A 24,461-nucleotide genomic window follows, 5' to 3' on the forward strand; every position below is an offset into this window, starting at 1 on the left:
GTTTGGAACTGAACCCCATTACTTTGCTAGAGTTGGGAAGCAAGAGTAACATCACTTTTAAGAACTTATCTCTAAGAATGCACCCCTAGAGGCGACTGGAGGGCAAGGGAGATAAAATGTGACTTGCAACAAAACCGAGTCTGTAGGTACACAAGCAAGTTTCCACTGTATTTGAGGTCATCACGTACAGCACTGAGTTGTAACTGGAAATGGAGTCAAGATAGAGAGCAAAATAGGACATCTTTATATTCCATGGCTATCTTCTCCCCCCATGGTCCATGAAAAAGAATGAAACACTGAGCTATGTAAAGCACAACTGTAGCTGGGCTGCAGGGGTGGGTGAGGGGCACAGTGGGAGCAGAAAGATCTGCCGGTCCTGCAGGAATCTTTCCAGATGCGCTGAAGGAAACACACTTCATCTTCAATGCAGGAGACATCACCATGCGATACTTTTCAGGGAGGGATTTGAAGGATCCAGCGACACTTCAGTATCTCAAGAATTTTCTTTCACAGAGGGTGCTTTAATATGGATCATTCACCCTGAATGAAAAACAGGAGAATATAAATTAAGAAGATTAAAAATTGCAAAAGTGAACAGTGTTCGTAATAAAGGTAACTATTCACTGAAGGTTAGAAGAGGAGTGAAGGAAATGCCTTTCGGATAGGTTGGACAAGACACGGGATATTCACTAAGGCAAAGGAATGAGAATAAAACCCTAAGGCTTCTCACACTTGCAGGTGCTTGCCACCCAGAGGTGGTGCTAGAATGCAGACTGATTCAGTGGGTCTGGGTGGGGTCTGAGATTCTGCATTTCTCACAAGTTCCCTGGTGACGCTCATGCTACTGGTCCAGGGACCACACCCGGAGACATTTCTGGGACACAGGCTTTGTCTTCAGATTGAATGAGCATGAAGGGCATTTTCGATAGATTTTTAGCAGTGGGCGGTCAATGAAAAGTAGACGAAGATGACAATGTTCAAATAGAGAAATGAGAGAAAAATCAAAGCTTGTGAAAGATATGGTGGTAATTCTAAACGCCTGATTCTGGTGGGACATGATTTAAGAAAATGGGACAAATCTAGTTTCATGAGCTAAATGACACCTTTTTGTGTGTGTGACACAGGTGTCTCATTCTTGCAGAGGGTGGGGGAGGAATGGGGGTGGGGGAGCCAAATATGGCATGTCTTAATAGGACCTTTCAAAGGGAGAAGCAGATTCTGAGACTCTGCTGTCATGATGAACTGCCAGGGTAAACCACAGTTCAGCAGCTGCAAACGTGCTTGCCAATACAGAGATAAAAATGTATCTGAAAACAAAATTTCACATATACCCTCCACTGAGGTTGGCATCGTATCTTCCTGTGTATCTTGGGTGTAGCTTTTACCCAGGCAGAATTTAGACACTAGAAACCAAATGAGGTGGTAAACAGAACCAATTTGCAGAAGAGTGAAAATAACCCAGCAAGAATTGAAACCACAAATGCCCAAGAGTTGGTCATTCACCATTTTAAGGATGAGCACACAGGACTATACCAGTTGGCACCAGGCCTTTAAAAAAAATGCTCCAATGTTTAGTGTGATGCTTTTCATCTTATGTTTGGCTTGTTCTAGAAATACACTCTGCTTCTTCGACCCCACCCCTTCCTCAGTGCCATCGCAAATGGTTTCGGGGAGAAAAGTCGTCGCATCACGGGGGGCAGAGGGTGTCTGGGACTTAGAACTCTATCACTGAGTCCTGAATTCTAGATGCATAAGGATGGGTCCAAATGGGGACAAATCTCAGCTTTGTCATTTATTCAGTGACCTCAGACTAGATATTTTGTTTCTTTTTGCTTCTGTTGCTTTACCTGTAAAATGAGAGTATTAATAGTCCTTCTCCCCCACAGGCTTGTAGGCAATGTTGCCTGATTTCAGACACCTAAAACACTCAGAGCAGTGTGCAGCATGGAATTAATGTTTCATAAATGTTTACAATTATCTTAACTATGTCACTAGCTCAGGGCCTATAGGAAAGTGATTCAACTAGCTCAGTTATAAAGAGAGTTTGAACATGACATCCATCAAGATCCCTTCAAGACCTAAAATTTTATAATTCGATGAATTCAAGTCATCTTGGTCAATAAATGAGAGGTGTCTCAAGGCAGCTGGGAAAATAATGCTTCTTTGTTAAGTCCTTCTAGAACATCTGGTGATACATTCAGGACCTGTCTTGATGGGGTCAGCCTTCCTTTCCAACTTCTGTTCACAGCTCCTCTACACCCTGGGCTCTCAGCAGTTCCAGTCACTGCCTCCTGAACACGCTGTCCCAGCCCCACTACCGTAGCATGTTTAATCATTTCCCTATAGTCTGTCTCCCCTGCTTCTCTCTGTACACTTAATCCCATCCATTCTTCAAAACCAACCCAGGGTTCACCTTCTTGATAACATTTTCTGGGATCAACAAGCTTCTTCTGTATTGAAAAAGTACTTTAACACAGAGTTCATTGTCCATTACCATCCTCTGCCTTATATTTTTCTGAAAATAATTGTTCTTAATTTCTCTGTCTTCACTACTCAACTAGATAATAATCTCCCTGAGGTGAGGGTCAAGGACTTACTCCTCTTGGTGTCTCAGTCAAGCTTAGCATTGTTCCAACACAAAAGTATGCAATAAACAACTATTGATTGATTCATTGTAAAAACCAGTGAGCCATCAAACTTTATGTGGCAATTAGCTGACTGTGGTAATTAACTTAATGCTAATACTCTTCTTGCCAGCCTCTCTTCCTGTCCCCCCAGGTCTTCTAAAAAGTTGAATTGATCTGCTTCCATCTAGTGGCAATTAAAAAACAGGTGGTTCCTGTGACAAGAAAACGGCTCTGGGTGGATTGTGCCAGAAAAGACTTTCACTCACTGGGTGTGAGCATGAAAGAAATCTTTATATCTTGTGGATTTCCTGCCCACAGAGATAGGGAGCCCAGCCCAGAGAAGGGTCTAGGTCCCCATCTACAGTATTGAATGAAATATAGGGAAATAAAATAAAATAGAATGTAGGAACCTTCACTGACCTGATGTCCTTATCCAGTCGTCCAGTTCCTGTATCATCTCCTAGCCAAGTTTTTAAAAGAGATGGCTTCCATGTTCTGCCTCTACTTCCTCATTTCCACTGAACCCTCAACTCCTCGCTATCAGACTTCAGTCATGACCTCAAACACAGAGCAGTCTCTGCACGGATACCCTTGTTACATCCAGTGGGAACTTACTGGTTCTCCCAACTGCCTTTGAACCATTTCTACTTCCTTCTTTCCTTGGCATTCATGACCCAGACTCTCCTCATCTTCCTTCTACCTCTCCGGCAACTTCTCCCCCTTCTCCTTTTCCTTCATCAACCCGTTTGATATGGATGTTTCCCCAGTTCCCACCCTCTCTCCCACATCCTCTTCTGTTCTCCCAATCCACACACTTCTCAGATGACTGTACCTGCTCCCAAAATAGCAGTCAACCTTCTGGAACGTGAGAACCCCCAAATCCACTCTCCTGCCCCAAGGTGGCCCCTGTGTTACAGATTGAACCAATCAACTCTGGACGAGCCACAGACACCTAAATCTCAGCACAGACAAAACTGAACCTAAGATCTTCACCTCCAAAACCCATTCTTTCATGTTCCCTTCTCAATAAAGAGTATAGTATAGACAGCAGCCATCCACGAGCTCCTGATCAAAACCTTGATGATTTCTTTGATTCTTCTCTCTCTCACTTAGCCAATTAATTACCATATTCACTTGATTTTGAACTCAACCCCACTGCTATTTCTCTACACAGGCACCATCAGCTTTAACCTAATAACTTCAAATGTCTTCAAAACAGTTCTTTGCCTCCAGGCTCACCCAACTCCCCTGTTTGCAGAATGATCCTCAAAGGTGAAAATTTCAGCATGACATTCACCTGCTTTACCCCAAAGACTTTAGGATTAAGTCCGTACTCCTTAATATGGCTTATAAATTACTCTATGATCCAGCTTATGTTGTCTTCTATCTCTGCAGTTGCTCTTTTTAAAATATTTTATTTAAATTCAATTTAGTTCACATATAGGGTATTATCAGTTTCAGGGATAGAATTAGTGATTCATCAGTTGCATATAACACCCAGTGTTCATCAAATCATGTGCCCTCTTTAATGTTCATCACCCCATTACCCCATCCCCCCATTCACCTCCCCACCAGCAACCCTCAGTTTGTTCCCTATAGTTAAGAATCTCATGGTTTCTCTTTTGCACTCAAAGCTACAGTTCACTGAACTTCTTCATAACAATTTGTGGTTGTTAGCATGGCTGTCTGAACAAGCAACCAACTTCCTCAGGGACCATCCTTTTTCCAGCATTTTAAAACATGCTCGGTTTTCTAACTGGGCACTCAGTATGTTACCAAAGTCTCACCTCCCTAGTGCTTCCTATCTACACTCTCCTTCCCAAAATCTCTAAACAAGTCCCTGAACCCCTGAAACCGAGAAACGTTTTGACGTCTTCACTTCTGCCAGCTGAACCATGTATTCACACGTCTGCAATACTTCTCAGTCTGTTTCTCCAGCTGAAAACAATCTGAGGTCCAACATCAAGCTAAGAAAAAAAATTGCCTCTTTGGGGAAGCCACAGGCAGAATTCATGTTCCCCACCTTTTCTTTCCACGTTTCTGAAGGTCAACGCTTATCAGAGCAGAAGTCATTTACATTCTTGTACTAGGGCACTGAAGGCCTGGGGTCCAGAATTATACCTCTTTAGGGCCTGGGATTTATTAGTTTCTCAATAAATGCTTGATGAATTGAATGTTTCCTGAACCCTGTATTTGGTATTGCCCTTATATTCCTCTAGGACACGAAGAGAGATGTCATCATGCTTCCAATCCTTACAGAAAATTCAGGGATAATCAGAAAAAGCTCCCTTCACATAACTGCCTTTTCTTAATAGGGCATTATTTGTTCATTTGTTCATTCATTCATTCATTCATTCTAACCCCCTGGCACTAAAACAAAACCACTCACATAAAAAAGCCAAAAGCACAGCTTTTAAAGGAGGCTAGTGGATTATCACTTTATATGGAAACTTCATTTGAATGAGACCTCATATAAATAGTTACCAAGGAGTTAACATGTCTAGCTATAACAGGAAGTATCTCAGGGAAGGTAGAGAAAAGATCAACAGATATGGAAACTTCTCACTGATGAAACTTACCTTTCATGGGACTCTTTACCTAAGAACAGAAGAAACAGAAAAATGGCATCAGTGAAAGTAGATAATTCCAATTTTTTTTAAAGTAAGAAGGCAGAGTCCCACTCCCAAAATTGGCTTTTGAGGTATATTATGCATTTGTTGGTGGACCCCACCTGTGTGTAAGGGGATTTGAGATACTGGCTTAATGTGCTAATTCAAACAGTGGTAGAAACTCATACGTAATTGACCCATTGATGCGGATGCTTCTGCATTCCATTTCATCCTCTACGCTGATCCTAAAGACAGAAGTCTAGCCTGAATTGCCTGTCAGTCCCGCTCTACCCATACGCGTGTTTACCCCTCCCCGCCCGCCCTCTCAGCCCACCTGAAGATTCTCCCCTAAGAGACTTGGCTGCTAATACTGTAAGAATATGTGTCATTACGTCTCACACCACCTCGTCTGTGAGAATCCACAAAGAAGTTTCACTCAGTTCTCAGTGGTAGGAATTACTCATTCATCTGAGTAACTGATGTGTTTTTACCTTACAAACACACTAAATATCATAACGAGTTATGCTCCCTTCTTTGATTGGCTGCCAGGAAACAGAGCCAGAGCTGAGACCCTTTTCTATCAAGTGTACAGGACTTTGAGACACGCGTTTTTATGTACTAACTTCACTTCTTGCTCCAACTTCTTTTTATGCCCTAAATTTTGGCCTTCCTTTCTTACCTACTTTTAAACTAATTTTAACTTACTATGTTAAATGCATTTCTTAAACCATCTTACATCATTTCTGAAAAAAAAAAGAGTGTAAATAAGTAGATTAATGAACGAACTGCAGAGTTGGACTCCAGAGGAAATAAAAGCAAAAAAAAAAAAAAAAGTTTTTTAAGAAAAAAAAATCACCGGGAAGCACTATGCATCAGTGGCTATAAACTGGACCTCTAGAATCATCCAATCTGGGTGCAAATCCTGTTTGATCAACTGTGGTGTATCTCTGAATAGCTGCTTAGCCTCTCCAGTCACAGTTCCTTCATCTGTGAAAGGGGCATGATCATTACATCTTCTTCATTGAGTTGGCAAAATAAAATGTGCTCAAAGTATTTATTTATTTATTATTTATTTATTTATTTTATTTTTTAAATATTTTTTATTATATTATGTTAGTCACCATACAGTACATCCCTGGTTTCTGATGTAAAGTTCGATGATTCATTAGTTGCGTATAACAACCAGTGCACCGTGCAATACGTGCCCTCCTTACTACCCATCAAAGTATTTAGGCCAAGATCTACCACATACACAGTGCTCAGATATTGTTTTAAACCTTTAAAATGTTAGAATTTACTCTTTTACGCATTTCCTCCAAAATTCTGCCCGCTGATGATGGGCTGAATGCATTTGTGCAAGGAGAATTCAATCTGAATTAACTTCAGGCTCTATTTATCTTCATATAAATATATTTTCCTTTTAGGAACAACGACACACATAACAATACGTGAGCAGGAATCTGTTACGACCGAGAGAGTTCTTTTTGAAGAAAAAGGAACTAAGTGGCACGTGTTCAGTTTCGTGTCTTGTTCTAACCCTGTGGGTTGGTTCAGGTGGGGGAATTCTTACAACCAAGAGAAAATGTAGAGCTTCATTGTTCTGAAGACCACTGGTGTTAGGGGGCGTGCGTGGATGGGAATCTGATCTCTGATTCTGGCCCCTGCTGATATGGGATTTGAGACATTTGGCCTAAAATCACTGCCTCAGTTTCCTTATTTTTCAAACAAGCCTAGTGATAATGACTAATCAGAGAATGATTATCTAGGGGAAAAAATGTTCCTAGACAAGCCCATATGGATGGGCATGCATTTCTAGAGCTTGCATTCATTTCTCTTGCAGAAGAACTGAGCAAAAGCCTGGATATCAAAACAACTAGGGCAGGTGCCAAACTGCAGTTTCAGAAGATCCGTCCGAGGACAAGACAGGAGTCAAGAATCTAGTCACTTCACTGGCTACTATGTCCTAAATATTCACTTGTCCTCTTTTTCCAGCTTGCTGAACCCAAAACACATATGAAATCCTCAGAGTTGATAACTATTATACACATGCAGATTTATTGCTTTTAACTTTTTTTCTTGTAAATGTATGAGCTACACTGTTAGAAAAGCTCCGGGGGGAGGGTCTAGCCTGGGAACCCAACCATCATTCCTGTTTCTGTGGGGAAAACATTCTTCATGTTGCAAAGAACTAACTTACGACTACAATCTTTGGAAGATAAAGTCACTTGAAAGTTGGAAATATCAGAAGATGTTCCACAAATGAAGTCCATTAAAATGCTACATGAAAGATACCCTGACCCTCCTACAGAGTCAGTGATCTTTTGGGGCTTCTGTTCTCTTTGTTGGCCTACAGGTATCTAGCCCAACTGCCCGTTATCTGTTTCCTGTTTGCCCCACACTTATTCCCACAGCAGGGGCATGTAGTTTTCAAGTTATCAGTTTGAGATCTTGTACAGAAATGACTCCAAGGTAAAAAATGTAAAAACAACCCCACTGCTTTTCTCACCCCTGCTGATAGAACCACCTTAGCCAGCTAAACCCCGCCCTGCACCCCGCACCCTGCCACTGAATGAATACAAGTGACTTCATTCTAGTCTTTTGATTCTACTATCAGTTATTAAAAGACTTCAGAATTTGGGAATATCCTCCCTATTAAGGTGACTCCCAGCCCCCAAATCCTTAAAGATTATTTAGAGAACAGCCCCCGTATCCTGGAGGGTGGTGTGTAATGGTCTACTGCATTCTCTACCCCTCAGTTCTGTCACCATCACCCAAGGTAGGAGGGAAAGAAGGACGATCGGGGTCAGGCTTTGAAGTCTCAATGGAAAGGGTAATCAATGGTGGGAGAAAAAAAATCTTATTCTTCCTGTGCCTTAGAGTAATACTTGAGTACTTCATATCATACTGTAAGATGATGGGATCCAGTCTTAGCAGAAGCTGCAGGAGCAGAGACAGTGAACTTCTTGGTGCCCTCACTTGACACTGAGGAAGTTCTTGCACATCAACAGTGCCCTCTTCCATCATCTTTCTGGGTTGGTTATAAAACTAAACTAGTAGCGTTCTTAAATTTGGAATGAAAGATCAGATCACAGTAGAAGACCATTAGGGATTGGTGGATAATATTCCTGCAACCGGCAGTGAGGATGGGTGATGGGCAGCCTTTAGAGACCATAGTCATTGAACAGAATACATACTAATTAATTGATTGAAGTAAAGTTAAAATGGCAACCAACTGACTCCATAGAAATGCAACACCGAACAGTTGCTTAGCAGTTACTTTGAGTTCATTGATGTCTTCTGAACCTAAAGCAGGTATATCTCAAAAGCTGCTAATGTCCATGGATTTCCTAGTCTTAAATGTTTCTGCCAGGTGAGTTGGCCAAATGTGGCAGTGCACACTCAGGGCCTGCCACAGACTGTGGGCCTGTAAACAGCAAGTCGGTCCCACTTTTAGGTTTGGACACACTCAAGAGGGAGGTGAGGGGAGTGATGCTGTTGTTTTTCTCCTGGTGGCGTCCCATGTGTTGTTCCAGGCAGGAGCTATTAGCTGCTCAAACAGCTCTCCTTATTCCCTTTTCTTCTCCAGGCCAGAGTAGAGGCGAAGCAAATGCAGTGCATTTGGTTAGAGCTGTGACCTCAGTGAATAGACACTGGGGAGGAAACGTGAGGATTTCTTCCAGGGACAATGCAATTCCCACACATCAGAAGCCCAACAGGTACGTGACTCAGGTTTTGGGGAACAGTGCCTTAAAAACCTTCCTGGATACTAGATTCCTTTTCTAGTGGAATTGTAGCACTGAGATCAAAGGCATTTAGGCACTTAGAGGACAGAGATTATGCATCCTTTTTTCAGAATTAAAGAAGAGCAAAGAACCATTAAAATATCTCATTTGCCTATTATCACCCTAGCATGATGCCTTAAAGACAGTAGGCATTTTTAAAAGGTTTGTCAGATGAAAAGCACAAATCGGCCAACTTGTTTAATGGAAGTGTGCGTGGGCTGTTTCACACATCCCCAGGGATGATGTCTACAGAACACAGAGCTTGGTATCCTGCTTCAGTTGAACTGATCATACTTAATTTCCTTTGGGTTTCTATATTTTTTTTCCACTTTGAATCGTATTACTTTCATATAAAGTCGAACTCACATACCTTTCTTTAATCTTCTTGCCAGCCAAATGATAAATGCCAGCCCAGAAAATGCAGTAACCATGACGGCCACTGGAATGAAGATAGGGTTGTAGTCGCCCTCCTTGATCATTGAGAAACTCCTGTCGACTTCTGAAAGAGAGAGCAGTAAGGCCCATAGCATGAGGCCACAGCACTCTTTACTTAGTGCCTTCTCACGACATTAGGCTTTTTTTCCTCCTCATGTCTTCCAGTAATAGCCCATTTGATGACATTTGACAGATGAGGAAACTGGCATGGAAGGGACCATGGCGAGTTAACAGCAGAGACAGAGACAGGTCAAGCTTTTCTAGCCCAATGCCTGTAAATTCTTAATCTCCAGATCTGCAATTCATGGAACTCCCAGAAGAAGTACTTAAAAATCTTGGCAAAGAGTGGTCATCGTTGTATTTATTTCCACGGCCTTGTTCAATAGTTGGGACTCTATGACACTGGGAAGACCTAACATGTCTAATATGACTTCAAGAAAAACAATCTGAACCAGGTAACATATCAATCAAAGGAAACCATTAATGCTTTTACTTTGAAACAACTGTGCAAACTTATGTACTTGCTGTTTGCATGCCAAGGACCCACACTAAACTGTCTTTCAAATGATGTGGTCTTACCACATATTTCCACTTCCTTCACAAATAAGTAGATGGATACACCTATATCTTCTTGAAAGAGTGAACTACGTTCATTTGGGAACTTTCATTGAAAAGCTACCCATATGCAAAAACTCTATGTTCTGATACCACCAATTAAATAAATGTACTTTTGCATATTAATGCAGGGTGTGTCCCTTATTCTTTGTGTTACTTTGATGAACCCTTTCAAGGTGCTTCCACCCTCAAAGCCAAATGTATAATAGAGAAAAGGCTCAAGTTCCCAGAGGATCCAAACAGAGGACAACTTATTTATTTACCTTATTTAGCATGGGCACTGTGTCAAGTGGAGAGTCCATGGAAATGAGGAAGACATAGTCCTTCTCATGCACAGATTAGGGAGGCATCAGCTTAGAGATAATGGAGAAATATCCACAATTTTGGGAATTAGGTGGTCACTGGTGACCTTTGTACTAACTTTGACTAACGGAAGTGAGATAGTAGTGGACTAGAAGAATGAATAAGAAATAAGTCAGAGACAGTGCCTTTAGATGTTAAGAGTTAAGATAGGAGTTGTCACTGAAGGAAGACTTAAGAACAGCCTAGGATTTTACAGTAAATTAATGTGTACAAATTTATCTTTAGGCCACATACATTTAACAAAATGCAATTTAAAAGTTTAATCTATCTTTCCCCACTATCTTCCCACCCACCAGCTCCATTTTTAAATCTTCAGTATATCGGGGCAAATTTACTCACTTTGACATTTTGGACTAGGGCTTGACCAGATTCCAGATGATCCACAAATGGTTTTCCTCTCCCCGATCAACTCCATTCCCTCTGAGCAGTTGAAGATGCACGTGGAGGTAAAGCTGAAGTTCTGCAAGGGGTGACTACAATCCATGGTCCCCAAATCAGGGGCCTCCAAAGGCTCACAGTGAATCACTTCAATGAAAAAGAAGAAAGCAGTGTTTCTGAACAGAGACCCTCCCTTGACCAAAGGTTTTTAACCAAAGTTACTTGACTCAACTGTAGAGCTCCTGATTGAATCTAGACATTTATAATCTCTAAAAATTAGTTCTGATAATGCTGCTTCCAGACTTTACTTTCTTGAGAATTATGGAGAGTGGTGAGTCAGAGGGGAAGCCAGGAGCACTGGCAGCCCTGGGGGGGGTGGGGAGTGAAAGGGAGGGGAGCAGAGGGTAGAGTTGGCTGCTCCAGGTTGCTGCCCAGTTCTGGGAACTCTCCAACACTGCTGGAAGTGTGCCATGCTACATGGCCTTGGCCTCAAGAGCTCTCATGGAATATGCTCAGTGAATTCAGAGAATTCCCACCCTTTCACTTGACCTAAAGCAAGAAGTGTGGAGAACCCCAGTTCTCTGAAGCAAGTCACTCAACTTCTGTAAAATTCAGCAGGTGGGTCAACTTAGTTCTATGATTTCAATATGATTTTGATACTTTTTTGAGAATTAAACCACTTAAACTTAGTGAGTCAGATGCATAAATGTAGAAAGTGTAACCAAAACTTCACAAGGTCGGATGCCACCAGTTCTCTCCCATATAGGGATAGTCTTCTTGGCAGTTAAAAAGAAAAACCCACCATATTTCGAATGAAAAAAAAAAAGATCAAGAGACTATGTGTTTGTTTTTCACAGTAGTTGTTATTCCCCCGAGAGTTCACAGAGGAGGAAAAGTAAAAATGGTTTTAAGAATAAGCCAAATAAAACAAAACAAAAAAACCCTTTCTACTGGGGCTCCTGGCTCAGGCAGTTAAGTGTCTGACTCTTAATCTCAGCTCATGTCTTGAGCTCAGTCAGGGTTGTGAGTTCAAGCCCTATGTTGGGTACGCTGGGTGTGGAGCCCATTTAAAAGAAAGAAAGAAAGAAAGAAAGAAAGAAAGAAAGAAAGAAAGAAAGAAAGAAAGAAAGAAAGAAAGAAAGAAAGAAAGAAAGAACACCAAAACCCTCAGCCCCCTGAGAAGGAAATTGGTTGGTGTTCAGTAAGATGCCACATAAAAAGGGTTATTGAGAGGACAGAAAAACTAACATTTAACTGAGGTTCAGCAAGACTGACTATTTATGCCATGACAATGAGAAAACTAAAACAAAAAAATACAGTATAATCACACCATGTATTACTGAAAATTATGTACATATTGTGAGATGGTTTCAGAGGTATTTGGTTGTGTTTTGTTTGTGGTTTTCTTTTTGATTTGAGCAACAATAAGCCCTTTAAAAAACATCACAGTATGATCCAAATTAGATTAAATTATGTTCCAAAGAGGACAGAGACTTCTTAGCAAGTTTCTACTGCATTTTCTCAGTTTGTAAACTCAAGGCGGCCATGACAAAACCTCTAGACTGAAGAGTTACTCACCTTCACAGGTTGGTTCTTGAGATGACCAATTTCCAAAAGGTCCGCAAGTGGTTTCTTCAATCCCAATGAGGATTGTTCCCTCAGAGCAGTTGAAGGTGCACATGGAAGTAAAGCTGAAGTTCCCCAGGGGGTGACTACAGTCCATGCTCCCCAAATCAGGGGCTTCCAAAGGCTCACACTGAATCACTGCAGTAAGAAAAGAAACAGCATTGGCTAGTGTGAAAAGGATCTGATGTCTGGGTTAAAAGCCTAAGCTCTGCCTTGGCACAAGGTGAATTAACCCTTCCAGCGTTGGTCTTTTCATCAATGAAGGAGGAATTATGGGCACCTGGGTGCCTCAGTCAGTTAAGCCTTTGGCTCAGGTCATAATCCCAGTGTCCTGGGATTGAGTCCTGCATCAGGCTCCCTGCTCAGCGGAGAGTCTGCTTCTCCCTCTCCCTCTGCCTCTCCCCCCTGCTTGTGCTTTCTCTCTTTCTCACTCTCCCAAATAAATAAATAAAATCTTAAAAGCGAAAGAAAGAAAGAAAGAAAGAAAGAAGGAAAGAAAGAAGGAAGGAAAGAAAGAAAGAAAGAAAGAAAGAAAGAAAGAAAGAAGGAAAGAAAAAAGAAAGAAAGAAAGAAAGAAAGAAAGAAAGAAAGAAAGAAAGAAAGAAAGAGAGAGGAATCATGGTAACTGTATTAACTTCCTAGAGTTGGTGTGGGAATTAAATGATCTAATGTAAGTCAAGGACTTAGAAGAGAACCTGGCTTATAGGAAGTCCTAATTAAAAACTAGCTAGTCTTTTCATTATTGTTGGCATTATCTGAGGAGAGAATGTTTAAACCTACATAGGCTTACATGGGAATGACCAGCTCAGTTTTGAAATAACTGTCACATCAGAGCTCCTAGGCATATTAGAGTGCTGGGAGTAGGAGGTATGGAAAAAGAATGGGAAAGCTTTAGGAAGCATCTCAGCCTTGATTCTGTCATCATCCTCTCTAGCTCCTACCTTCAGCCTCCTCCAGAAACTATTTCCCTGCTCTGACTTGTGGTATCATAGTAGATCGAATTGAGCCTGGCAGATCATTCTTCACATTTTTAGGCCCTGCCACGCCATTTGAGCAAAGATTTCAACCCTTGTGTTCTATTGCTTATCAAATCTGAGCCATCGTTATAACCTTAGTTTTCAGACTTCAATGAAAAATGGACTTGAGGAATTAGAAAATTTTTATATTTTCCATATACAGTACAAGTCCAAATTAACTTATGTTCACCAATTCAGCTCATGCCTGCAAGCAAGTGCCTAAAATATTCCAGGCATAGTCTCAATCTGATATGTGAAATGGTAAATAATACTTAACTGATCTCAAGTGGTTGTCAGCCTACCAGGGGATACAGACAGTTACATGGATGACTTCAATAAATGTGGAATAAACAAGAAAGAAATGTGTGCAGCTATTGGAACATGGAATAGGGAGATTTAGCTTGTCTTAGGGTCCAAAGAAAGCTTTCTGGAAAAAAAAAATGGTCCCTGAACTGTGTTTTTTTTTTTTTTTTAAGATTTTATTTACTTATTTGACAGACAGAGAGACAGCCAGCAAGAGAGGGAACACAAGCAGGGGGAGTGGGAGAGGAAGAAGCAGGCTCCCAGCGGAGCAGGGACCCCGATGTGGGGCTCGATCCCAGGACCCTGGGATCACGCCCTGAGCCGAAGTCAGACACATAATGACTGAGCCACCCAGGCGCCCCTGAATTATGTCTTAAAGACGAACAGCTGTATTAGCTATGTGCAAAATGAGAGAGAAAGCCATGAGCAAGTCAATGAGATATGAAGCACATATGAAAAGTGTGGAGAACTACAAGCATGTTTACGTTACTAGAATGAAAGAGGAGGCAGGGGGTGATGTGAGATGAGATTAGAAAGAAAGGTAGGAGCGAGGGCAAAACCCTGTTATCTTTTTTCATTTATTTACTGAGTACCTACTATGTATTAAGCATTTCTCTAAGCTCGAGAAGTTCAGATTTCATCCTGTAGGACAAATAATAGTTAGAAATTAAAGGGTGGATATATATGTGATGTTCGTTTGATTTTGATTGTTTTTGATTAATCGGCCTGCCTATAATATGAATAGTATATTTAAGGGAAGCTAATTTAACCTTGTGGAATTCAGCTAAGAAATTAAAGCAGTAATCTAGGAGGAATGAGGGCAGTAGTAGCAGAATTGACAAATAGGAGGAAAATTAGAGAAACAGTAAGTTTCACTCTCATTTCAAAATGAGCAGTGTGTTACTTTGCATAAATGTAAGGGGAGGTAAAAGAGTTTCATACCAGAGTATCCATCCATGTAAATGGTGGTGCCTCATACTGAGACAGAAATACAAAAAGGAAAGCTGGCCGGGACAATTAATTTTACAACCTTTGGGGCATTGGAAAAGATTTGCTTGGCATATTTGGAATTCAGGGCTGGACAAAGATTTGTCAGTTCAAAGCTCACATGAATCTGTGAGTCTACAGAAATTGGTAAGTTTGACCAAAGTGGGGTCATGTAGAGTCCCTGGACAAAAGATGGGAGAAAATGAGAAATAGCAATGGTGTATGGGCTTGGATGAGTGCCCATGAAGAAATTCAAGGAGAAATGATGACAGGTAGAAAGAAGACCAGAAAAGAATGATAAAATGGAAGCCAAAAAAAAAAAAAAAAAAGGAACATGTTCAAAAAGGAGCATGCCAATGATATAAGAATTAAAAAATAAAAGGTAAAAGGATTAAGGATAAATAAATAATAAATAAATAAATAGTAAAAAATAAACTTCAGCAGTGGAGTGTAAGTATTGGGTAGGAATTGAGTGAAATGAGTTAGACCTATTCCAGTTGGTTGACATTTACATTTATTTTGGCTGTAATTCTTTATCTTTTACAAACACTGCTTTTCTCTTCTTATACTTTTCTATCCTATGCACCAGATACTTCAACCATAGTTTTGAAACTCAATCAATACCAATCAAAGGATTTGATGTTTCTTTCGGTAGTGGGTTGACTGGGTCAAAGACTCCTTGACTTTGAGTGTATGTACTCTTTCCTTTCTGTTTCTACCACCATGACTGTGAATGATTTCAATAGACTCCTACTGATTCTCTCCGACTTCTCTTTTTGTTTTCCAGTCCATCTTATGAATTGCTTCTAGGAATATTGTCCCCAAAGCAGGTGTTAAGATACTAAGTGGCCTCCCATTGTCAAATAAAGACCAGATTCTTTCATTAGGCAGTTAACTCCAGCTTATCTTGCTTTCCATCAAACTAAATTATGAGCATATATAATTTCCACTAGTTAATCACAAATCCTTTATGGGCAGAATCTATAATACATTTGTTTTTGTATCCCCACCCAAAATGTATTGGGTTTATTACTATATTTTTCTGACCTGTATTTTGTATCCTTATGTGACCTTCTTTCTCAGCCTTGCCCTGTCATAACTTTGAGGATTACATAAAAAAGCAAGATTACCAAATGGGTAACTCACCCTCCTAACAAAAAATGGCAATGTTTCTTTCAAGCTTTAGGCTTCTAATGAATCCAACAAGTTGGCTAGATTATGAGTTCCTTAAGGCAGGAATCTACCAAATCTACCTTCTTTGTGGCACTCAAAAAGACTCACGAAGAAGTGAATTGAAACTTCATGCTGACTTATGCAATCTTTCAGGAAACATAACAACGTTGTGCAAGCATACCCTTCTGATCAAAAACTTCTTCCTTCTCGGAATGGCTAGTACCATTTTGTCCCAGTCAACTTCCACATGCTATAAGAACCCCTGTAACTATATATAGGCACAGACAAGTCAGGATGGGGGCTTACCAAATTGGCACTGGGGCCCGTAGTAGCCCGCATCACAGTTGCAGGTGTAATTATTGATGGTTTCCACACATTCTCCGTGGTGGCCACATGACCAGGGCTGACAAGAAGCTTTAAAGGGGGGGGGGGGTCACAAATAAATTATTTTAAAGTGATTACTTCTTAGTACTCATAGTCACTTCTTCAGGTATAGATAAGTTTTTGGCTGCAATTATTTTAATGAACAGGAAAGGTTTATTTGTACATTCATAGCTTTTTTGCAATAAAACCATAGGCTAGAATTTTTCATTTTTGTAATATACTGACCCTATAACCACAGACACATACAGAGAATGAATTTACCAAGGCTAATACTCTATAACATTTTGGGGAAACTTAGTGACATACTTTGAAACTCTTAGAATGGCTTTGTTTTAAATGTTGTAAGTAGGTTAAATGATGACCTAATTCCAACCATTTCTGCAATATGCTTGGCAATCCCTTCCTTTACAGAAAGTACTAGAGAAAGATTAAGAAGTCTGAACTTGTTAAATCAGTAGAGAGCCCAATTTACAAGAGATCAAATTAACTCTGTTCCACTGTTGAAATATGACTTGGAAAAACACTGACTGTTTTGGAACTGAAAACAGAAATTTCCATCCTCCATAGATAATGAAACATGGCAGTATTTCATTACATAGAATTACGTAAGATTTAGCCAAGAAGGAAACATGAGCATAAAGCCCCGTACCTTAACAGTGAGGAAACGGGGGTCATGTGAGCCTGAGCTCCTGGCTGGACCCATCTCTCTGCTTCTTCTTCCCTGCCTTACTTCTCACATACACTTACCTATTGATGTAAATTGATTTAAAGGTGTAGTTTTGGGGTGTTAGGAGCAGCCCCACACACCAAAAATGCACAGAAGTGATATGATTTGGGGGGGGGGGCTGGATTTATTTTAAAATGTGCTAGAAATGGCTCTCTTCCCTACCATCCCCCGGGATGAGTCCCAGCATTCTCTCCACATGGCCACTCCCTACCTGTGTAACAGAGGGCTCTCTTTTGTTTGTAGCAGGAGTCATCGTTCCACTTTCCTGCGTCTTTCGTCCTCTTGATGTATATCTCCACACAGTCCTCTTTGGACTTCTTGTTGTTAGGCTCCCCATCTCCCCAGTTCTCTGCTTCTTTGGTAAGAGACTTGTTGGTTCCCACCCAAGTCCATATCCCCCCTATCTTCCGGATTCCTATCCAGTAGTAAGTGTGGCTGAAGGGAAGTGTCCTCTCCAAGTACTCAATTTCCCCCTTGTTTTGTATGGCAACTAAATCTGTGTAATCTTCTTGGCAGAACTTTCTAGCCCTTGCCCAGTTCATGGGATTTTCAGAATGGTGGTAAGTCCAGCAGTTGGTTCCATGACGTGCAAGCAAATCTGAAAGGCATCAGTGTGAATTATGTAGGCTCACAATTACAACTGAAAAGAATCTAGAACTAATCCAGGCTGAGCTTGCCACTTAAAGATGATGAAACCAAGACCACAGAATCAGTCATTTGCAGATTTGAAGTAGAACCTAGACCTTCGGGTCCTAATCACTTTTCACAGTAATATATAATACTTTTGCTCGTTGCCTTATTTTAGACAAATTTGGTAGCTTCCTAGATTTTACTTCACAACCTCATTTTTTCTCAAAATTCTTCCAAGTGACATGTAATCAACGTATTTTAGAAATTGACATTTCTTTTTCTATTTCTGTATAGTTATGTATCCCTAAAACTTATTGCCCACTTCTTTAAATCCTGGGATAATTTCCTAAAAGTCAACATTTATGTTTCTATAGGAGAAGTAATATGAGAACAGGAATAACAACATGCTTTTAAGTATTCTCTTTCATATCAAAAAGATCATCTTTTACCACAGGAAGAGCTGCTTCTGGGAAAGCCTCAGTACATAGCTCAAGTCTTATATATCTAACTATATATTTTTTAAAAAGAGAAATTTACAAAACCAAATGCTGCAGGATTATGAAATTAATTTAGATCGTGTTCTGTGCACAAAGATACTCAACTGATGGTGTTTAATAATCATATGGGTGCTTCGAATATGAGTGCTTTGACAAAACCAAAACAAACACATAATTATGCAATGACCTCATGGTATCATATGCCATTCTAAGCATGGTATGATCTATGTGAAACACTTCTACCATTAAGGTAAACGTTTTCACCAATATTTATTGATATTTGTATTTATTTTTGTAGGGCAAAAAACCATGGAGAAATACCAAAGAAAACATAGAGCCAATTTTTACAGTCTCTTAAAGATTCTGAATAAGGAATAACAGATGCAAAGAAAACATAATTAGTCTTGATCAATTAAATATATCAGAAGTGAACAGAGAACTGAGAAACAGATATTATTTATAAGTAAAAAATGTAATAAAATAAACATTTAGAACAGAGTTTGGAAGGAACATTCTATCCTAATGTAAGTTCTAAGAGGGAAGAAACTGTTTGGTTCAGTACTGTATCCTCAGTGCCTAGAACAGTGTCTGACACATTATAGGGACTTGGAAAACACTTGCTGAATGAAAAGGGCACTAGCTTTGCAGGTAACACGAGGCAGACATGGTATAAAGAATGTGTCAGGGGCAGAGGAAAGCACATTTGCTTGGCCGGAGCTCAAAATTTAAGCTAGGGGGTAAGAAGCACTAGCTTCCTTAGGAAGGGGAAAGAAGGTTCAAAACAATTGCTGGAGAGTCTTCAAAAATCAGACATAAAACTTCCCACACCAATGGGAGAAGAATAAAAAATATATATATAAAGGGTCTGACCTTAAGAAGCTCACACTTTAATTATAGAAATGGCATTGATGTGCACTAAATTATTGAAAAAAACATAGAAAGTACTGAGCACCTGGCTGGCTGAGTTGGTAGAGTATGTGACTCTTGATCTTGGGGTTGTGAGTTCAAGTCCCATGTTGGGTGTAGAGATTACTTGAAAATAAAATCCTTAAAAAAAAAATAAATAAAAGTACCCTGCTAAATATTTGGCATGGATTGTAAGTGTCCCATCAGATATTTCTTAACTGACTTTATTTCTTCATAATTAAGACGTTTGTGGGATTATCAGGATCTGGATCGTGCAACGAGGGTCTGGCAGGTTTAGGAGGTTTCTGGGGGAAGTACTAAAAGTAACAGGTTAGAACTAACAACTATCTACCTAATAATCTTCCCTGCGGCTACATGCACCCAGTGGATATTTAAGAAAAATAAGCATAAGTTAAAAAGGGTTTAGCAATAGACAAATACCGTAACGTACCACAACAGAGCGCTGTCCAGACCCACCACTTGGAGATGTTCCATGAGCCCCTCTGAGAACTCTGACATTTCCGTGGAAATAGCTGCAAAGACAACATAAAATTATAGTTGGATTTATATTCTTAAATCACAAGTTTACAGCATCTCGAGGAGGTGGTGGCAAGTTCAAAATAAAATGAATACGCTCACTAGCCCTGTCTGGAGTAAGAGGTTTCTTAGATATGCATGAAAAAAGTAGCATTAAATTTGCTTTGAAACTGATACAGAGTTGTCTTTCTTTTCTTTTCTTTCATTTTCTTTCTTTTCATGTGTTAGCCTCAGCTGCTAATTATTGCTACTCTGATTTTTTCTACCTTTCAATAATTTTTTGTACTTCCTTTCTGCTGGGCTGTTAGATGAAACTATTTGATATTTAATATGTATATTTTTTTTAAAGTGTTCTTTGATGCTTAATGAGCTATTGATGTCTGAGATTTAGATGTTAAAATCTTACACTGGATTGCAATGTTTCAATGTTTCAAATACTCAAAAGTATTAGATAGCCAGACATCAATAAAGAAAAGCAGTTCATTTCTTTTTCAATTAAAAAGAAATACGTTTTGCAGAATGCAGACCACAAGTTCTCTGCACACCTTAAAACCATATTTTCTGCAGTGTATCACTTCTCAGGCAACCCCAGTGTTTACCTGTACAAGTTCTCATTTCAACAAGACAGTACTTCCTCAGGAATCTCACCAGAGACAAGTCAATGAGGAGAAATCAGCACATCTGAGAAGAAAGATTCTAGAAGCACCTTTTAGACTCAGCATTTTTAATTCTTGGCTTTGTTAAAACCAAAAATGAAGTGTGTTGTTTCTTGTCCTTTGCCACCTGTCTTTGCAATCCCAAGGGGTTCTGTCTGAGCATCTGGAAATCTTTGAGGCTAAAATCTCACCATGGCTTTGCTCGTCCTGCTTTAGTTCTTCTGGACTTCAGCCACTCAACTCCACACCAGGGTGCCTGGGTCCTTGCCCACAGCTGGGTGTGCTGTGCTTTGGGAGGCCGTGTGGAGTGCCACCAGAAAGGTTTGCTTTCTTTCGTTTCTCAGACTAAGTCTCACATCCTCCTCCCCTTCCCCTCACTTTTCCCCACCTCTTCTTGCTCCTCTTTCCCCACCCCTTTCCTAATCTGACTTCTGTCACCACCCTGAGAAAAGAAGAGCTGTTGACCAAGGGCATTGTCATCCCTCCTGTCTTCTCCTCCTCCCTCTCTCTGCCTCCCTCCCTCCCCTCCACCCCCAACTCTCTCTCTCTTCCCCTCTTTTCTTTTTGGATAAAGCCTGTGCTACCTCTTGGCTATCCATGGTAATTGGCCCCAGGTAATTGCAAATACCATACAGTCAAAACAGCACTTCGCACCAATTCTTGACGGCTGTCAAACTTCAGTAGACAGTTCCTGCTCCCTCTGTCCTTGCTCGCCCCCTAGCGGAGATCCCTGGTAATGGCACCTTCTGGAGTTGAGCCCTGAAGAGAGCAAAACCCTGGGAGGATTTTGCCAAAGTTGGGGAGTCTGAGGGCCTAGAGTAGTTTTGCATTCCTGGAGTGTAAGGTAATAGACTGCATACGAAATTAGGACCTATATGATGGAGGGCAGTGGAAAGAAAGAGTGATGACAAAATCAGAGTTGTATTTTTAAAAAGATGAGTAATAACAGCTATAGCTGGAGAGCTCAACACTGCACACGGATCACCTTGTTGAATCTTCACGACGGTTAACTACCACATTCCCAGCAGGCACTGTCATCACCCCCCTTTTAAAAGAGTCTCAGAGAGCTTAAGAAAGTTGCGTTTAGTCACAAAGCTAGTAAGAGACACAGTCGGGGTTTTGAACCCAGGCCAGTCAGTTCTGAAGCCTGTGCTCTTGACGATTATGGGGCACATCTTCTGCGGGGAGTTTGGAAGACAAGTCCAAGTGGGGACAAACTTGGAGCGAAGGGGCCCCGCGAAGTGTCGATGTTCCTACTATTCCTGAAGGAAATGTCTAGACTTGTATTTCTGAGTCTTCTCCTTCAAGTCTCTCCTGACCCTTGTCGGATCAGGCTTTCAATCACACCGATTCCCTGAGACTGCTCCCGCCAAGGTCCCCCGCTTCGTGAAAGCCCTCAACCAACTCTCCGCCGTCATGTTATTGGACCAATCTGCCCCTAGTTCTCCTCCTACTGCAGGGACAGTTCATTCTCTGTTTCATTTGTTGCTCGGCTCTCATCTCTCTGCTCTACAAACCTTCCGAGCAGTGCTCCCCACTGTTTTCTTCTTTTCATCCCTCACTGACTTGGTGATCCGAGCCAGCCTCTTCACCTTGATGACTCCCAAATTTGTATTTCTAGCAAGGACTGTTCCCAGCCAAATGCCAAATGCCTACCCGATATCTCCATTTAGTTGTTTAATAAGCCTCTCAAATTTTACACGTGCCAAACTGAAATTCTGAATTCCTCTTCCCAAGCCTCTTGCCATCTCAGCAAATTATAACTCCATTCTTCCAGTTACTTAAGCCAAAGCTTTTGGAGTTAATTGAGATTCCCCTCTTGTTCTGACAAATCATATCCAATAGGTCAGCAAATTTTGTTGGCTCTGCCATGTAAATATCCAACCCCTTCCATTCCATTATGCGTCCAAACCACTATCATTTCTCACCTCTATTATTGCAGAAGTCCCCCCATCTAGTTCCACATTTCTACCCTCTTCCTCTTATAGCTTTTTTCAGCAAAACAACTTAAATGATTTAGTTAAAATGAGTATCAGTCACGGTCCCAGCCAGAAACAAAATTCACCCCAGAAGAGTGAATTCTTCACCCACTGAAGAGCCTTTACTGGAGGGACCACTTGCATACGCTGGGCAAGGCTAAGAAAACAAACAAGAAAGGGTGAGGCATCCAGAGGTTGGCAGTAGCAGGAACAGCTGTATCCCCAGGGCTGAAGATTCAAGAGAGGAGATGGTGTTATCAGAATCCAATGAGAATTGCAAACCTAAAGGAGAAGCCGCCCATCAGGAGTTGTAGTGGAGGAGAGATACAGCTGCTTCTAGAGAGAACACCTGTGCAGGGACAGGTTGCATAAAACATATCCTGGCCACTCTCTCCTCTTGTTCTTTGATCTCCTGTCCAAGCCTCTTATTAGTCAAACCAATCAGAAATCAGCCCGCCAGTGATGCAGTCTGCAGGGCTTAGCCTCTGGGACCCAGGGCAGGGATGCCTGAGAATGGATGGCAGAGAGGAGAAAAATAAGCAGCATGAGAGAACACAAGTCAGATCCTCCAGTGGCTTCTCATGCCACACAGAGTGACATCTAAAGTCCTTACGGTGGCTCACAAAATCCTACATGGTCAGGCACCTGCTTCCTAATTGTTTTTGTTCTCAGAGATTTCCATTCTTTTTTGTAAGTTCAGCTATATATTTAAACAAGTTATTATAATCCACCTAGAAATTTAAACTTATATGCAGAAGAGTTTTCAGAATATTAATCCTGTATATTTGCAGAGGCAGTAGGTCCAGCATTCAATAAATGCCAATTGAATAAGTGAATAAATAAATCCCTTTTCGGTCATAAACTGCAAATGTTCTTTTCTTTTTTAAGGAAAGATTTTATCTTCTTTTTTTTTTTTTAGTCTCATTATTTTGTTGAATATCTTTGTTGTTCTACTGGTTTGTTGGACATTCTCATTCTTCTTTGAAAACCAAGATCCAGGGTTTTCTTCAGAAAGCTGGTTTAGGTCATCTGGCTTCCAGCCAAAACTACATTCAGGCTCCAGACTTGCAACCTGTCTACACAGGCCCTTGTCCAAGAGAAGGAGAGACCATGGGTCCATCCAAAGTTGGGTTTTGGGTGGGGGTGGGGGTGGGGAGGAGTTATTTGGTGACATTGTCAGATATACACTCAATTTTTCACTTTTCTGTACATTTTAGATTCTGTCCTTATCTCATGTTAGATTTCTAGAGGACCCAGACCACATCAACTTAGCCCCTCACTAAGTTGCTCTCACTGAGTCCACCAGTGCTGTGATTTTTCGCTTTTCTCAAAGCATTTTTCATATGGATGATTTTGAGTCATACCGATGGATTTTGTATTTGTTAAAAACATTTTTTCTTGAACATACAGTGAAAAATTTGGCTTAAATTTGGTGCACATTCATCTCTACCATGGAATATGATTCAGCCATGAAAAGGAACGAAGTACTGATACATGCTATAATGTGGATGTACCTTGAATGCATTATGCTTAGTGAAAGACGCCAGACACAAAAGGCCAGATGTTATGTGATCCCATTTATATGAAATACCTAAAATAGGCAACTCCATGGGGACAGAAAACAAACTGGTGGTTGCCAGGGGCTGGGGGGACAGAGGCTTGGGGACTGACTGCTTCATGAGTATAGGGTTTTCTTTTGATGAGAGTATTTTTAACTAGATAGAGGTGGTGACTGCACAACACTACGTACGTACTAAATACCCCTCTGAATCGTTCACTTTAAAACTGTTGCTTTATGTTACATAAACTTCGCCTCAATATTAGTAATTTTTAAAATAGTGCATATTCAATCTAAAGAGAAGATTTGGGGTAGGCAAGGTCACAGGACACGTTAGCAGCCACTTGAAGGGTGATCCGGAGAAGAGTGGTTATTCTGCTATTCTGTGGTCCCCAAAGGGCAGAACTAGAATCAGTAGGTGAGCATTATAAACCATCACAAAACCCCAGAGAGACTGAAACCAATGCTGGAGGACTATTTGCCCACCAGGAGATGGTTGAAGGAAGGGTCAGTGAGTACCACTGACAGAAGAAGCCTTAGGTCCACAAACAGGACCACTGCCCTTCCCTTGTGCCTCTCCCCCATCACAGATGACTGCAAGGCTTCCTTGTTCATTGCTTCAACCAAGACTGTGTTCACTGCAGTTTCCAACATGAGTTTATCATGGGTAGAA

General features: G+C 40.8%; 1 protein-coding gene across 2 annotated transcripts; it reads right to left on the reverse strand.

Moving 5' to 3' along the window:
• Window positions 1-147: 147 nt before the first annotated feature.
• On the reverse strand, window positions 148-20,619 carry SELL (selectin L). Of its 2 annotated transcripts, XM_008695894.2 has the most exons (9): window positions 20,443-20,619; window positions 19,510-19,591; window positions 17,237-17,623; window positions 16,221-16,328; window positions 12,388-12,573; window positions 10,771-10,956; window positions 9,389-9,517; window positions 5,207-5,225; window positions 148-540 (listed from the first exon to the last, which is right to left on the reverse strand). In XM_008695894.2, the coding sequence occupies exons 1-9, from the start codon at window positions 20,443-20,445 to the stop codon at window positions 522-524; spliced, it is 1,119 nt and encodes a 372-aa protein (XP_008694116.1). In that variant the 5' UTR covers window positions 20,446-20,619; the 3' UTR covers window positions 148-521. The 2 variants fall into 2 exon arrangements, with proteins under 2 accessions (XP_008694116.1, XP_008694111.1); XM_008695889.2 differs by lacking the exon at window positions 20,443-20,619 and having other exon boundaries at window positions 19,510-19,621.
• Window positions 20,620-24,461: the final 3,842 nt, after the last annotated feature.

The sequence above is a fragment of the Ursus maritimus genome, unplaced genomic scaffold (assembly GCF_017311325.1).
Source record: "Ursus maritimus isolate PB19 unplaced genomic scaffold, ASM1731132v1 scaffold_2, whole genome shotgun sequence".
In the NCBI taxonomy this organism is placed as follows: Eukaryota; Metazoa; Chordata; class Mammalia; order Carnivora; family Ursidae; genus Ursus; species Ursus maritimus.

Coding starts and splice junctions, on each gene's coding strand:
- SELL (XM_008695889.2), bottom strand. CDS start 19,606: ATGTTGTCTTTGCAGCTATTTCCACGGAAATGTCAGAGTTCTCAGAGG. Junction 16,329..17,236: donor GAGAGCCCTCTGTTACACAG/GTAGGGAGTGGC, acceptor CCCCCTTTAAAG/CTTCTTGTCAGCCCTGGTCA. Junction 9,518..10,770: donor CCCTAGTCCAAAATGTCAAA/GTGAGTAAATTT, acceptor TCTCTCTTTCAG/AAGTCGACAGGAGTTTCTCA.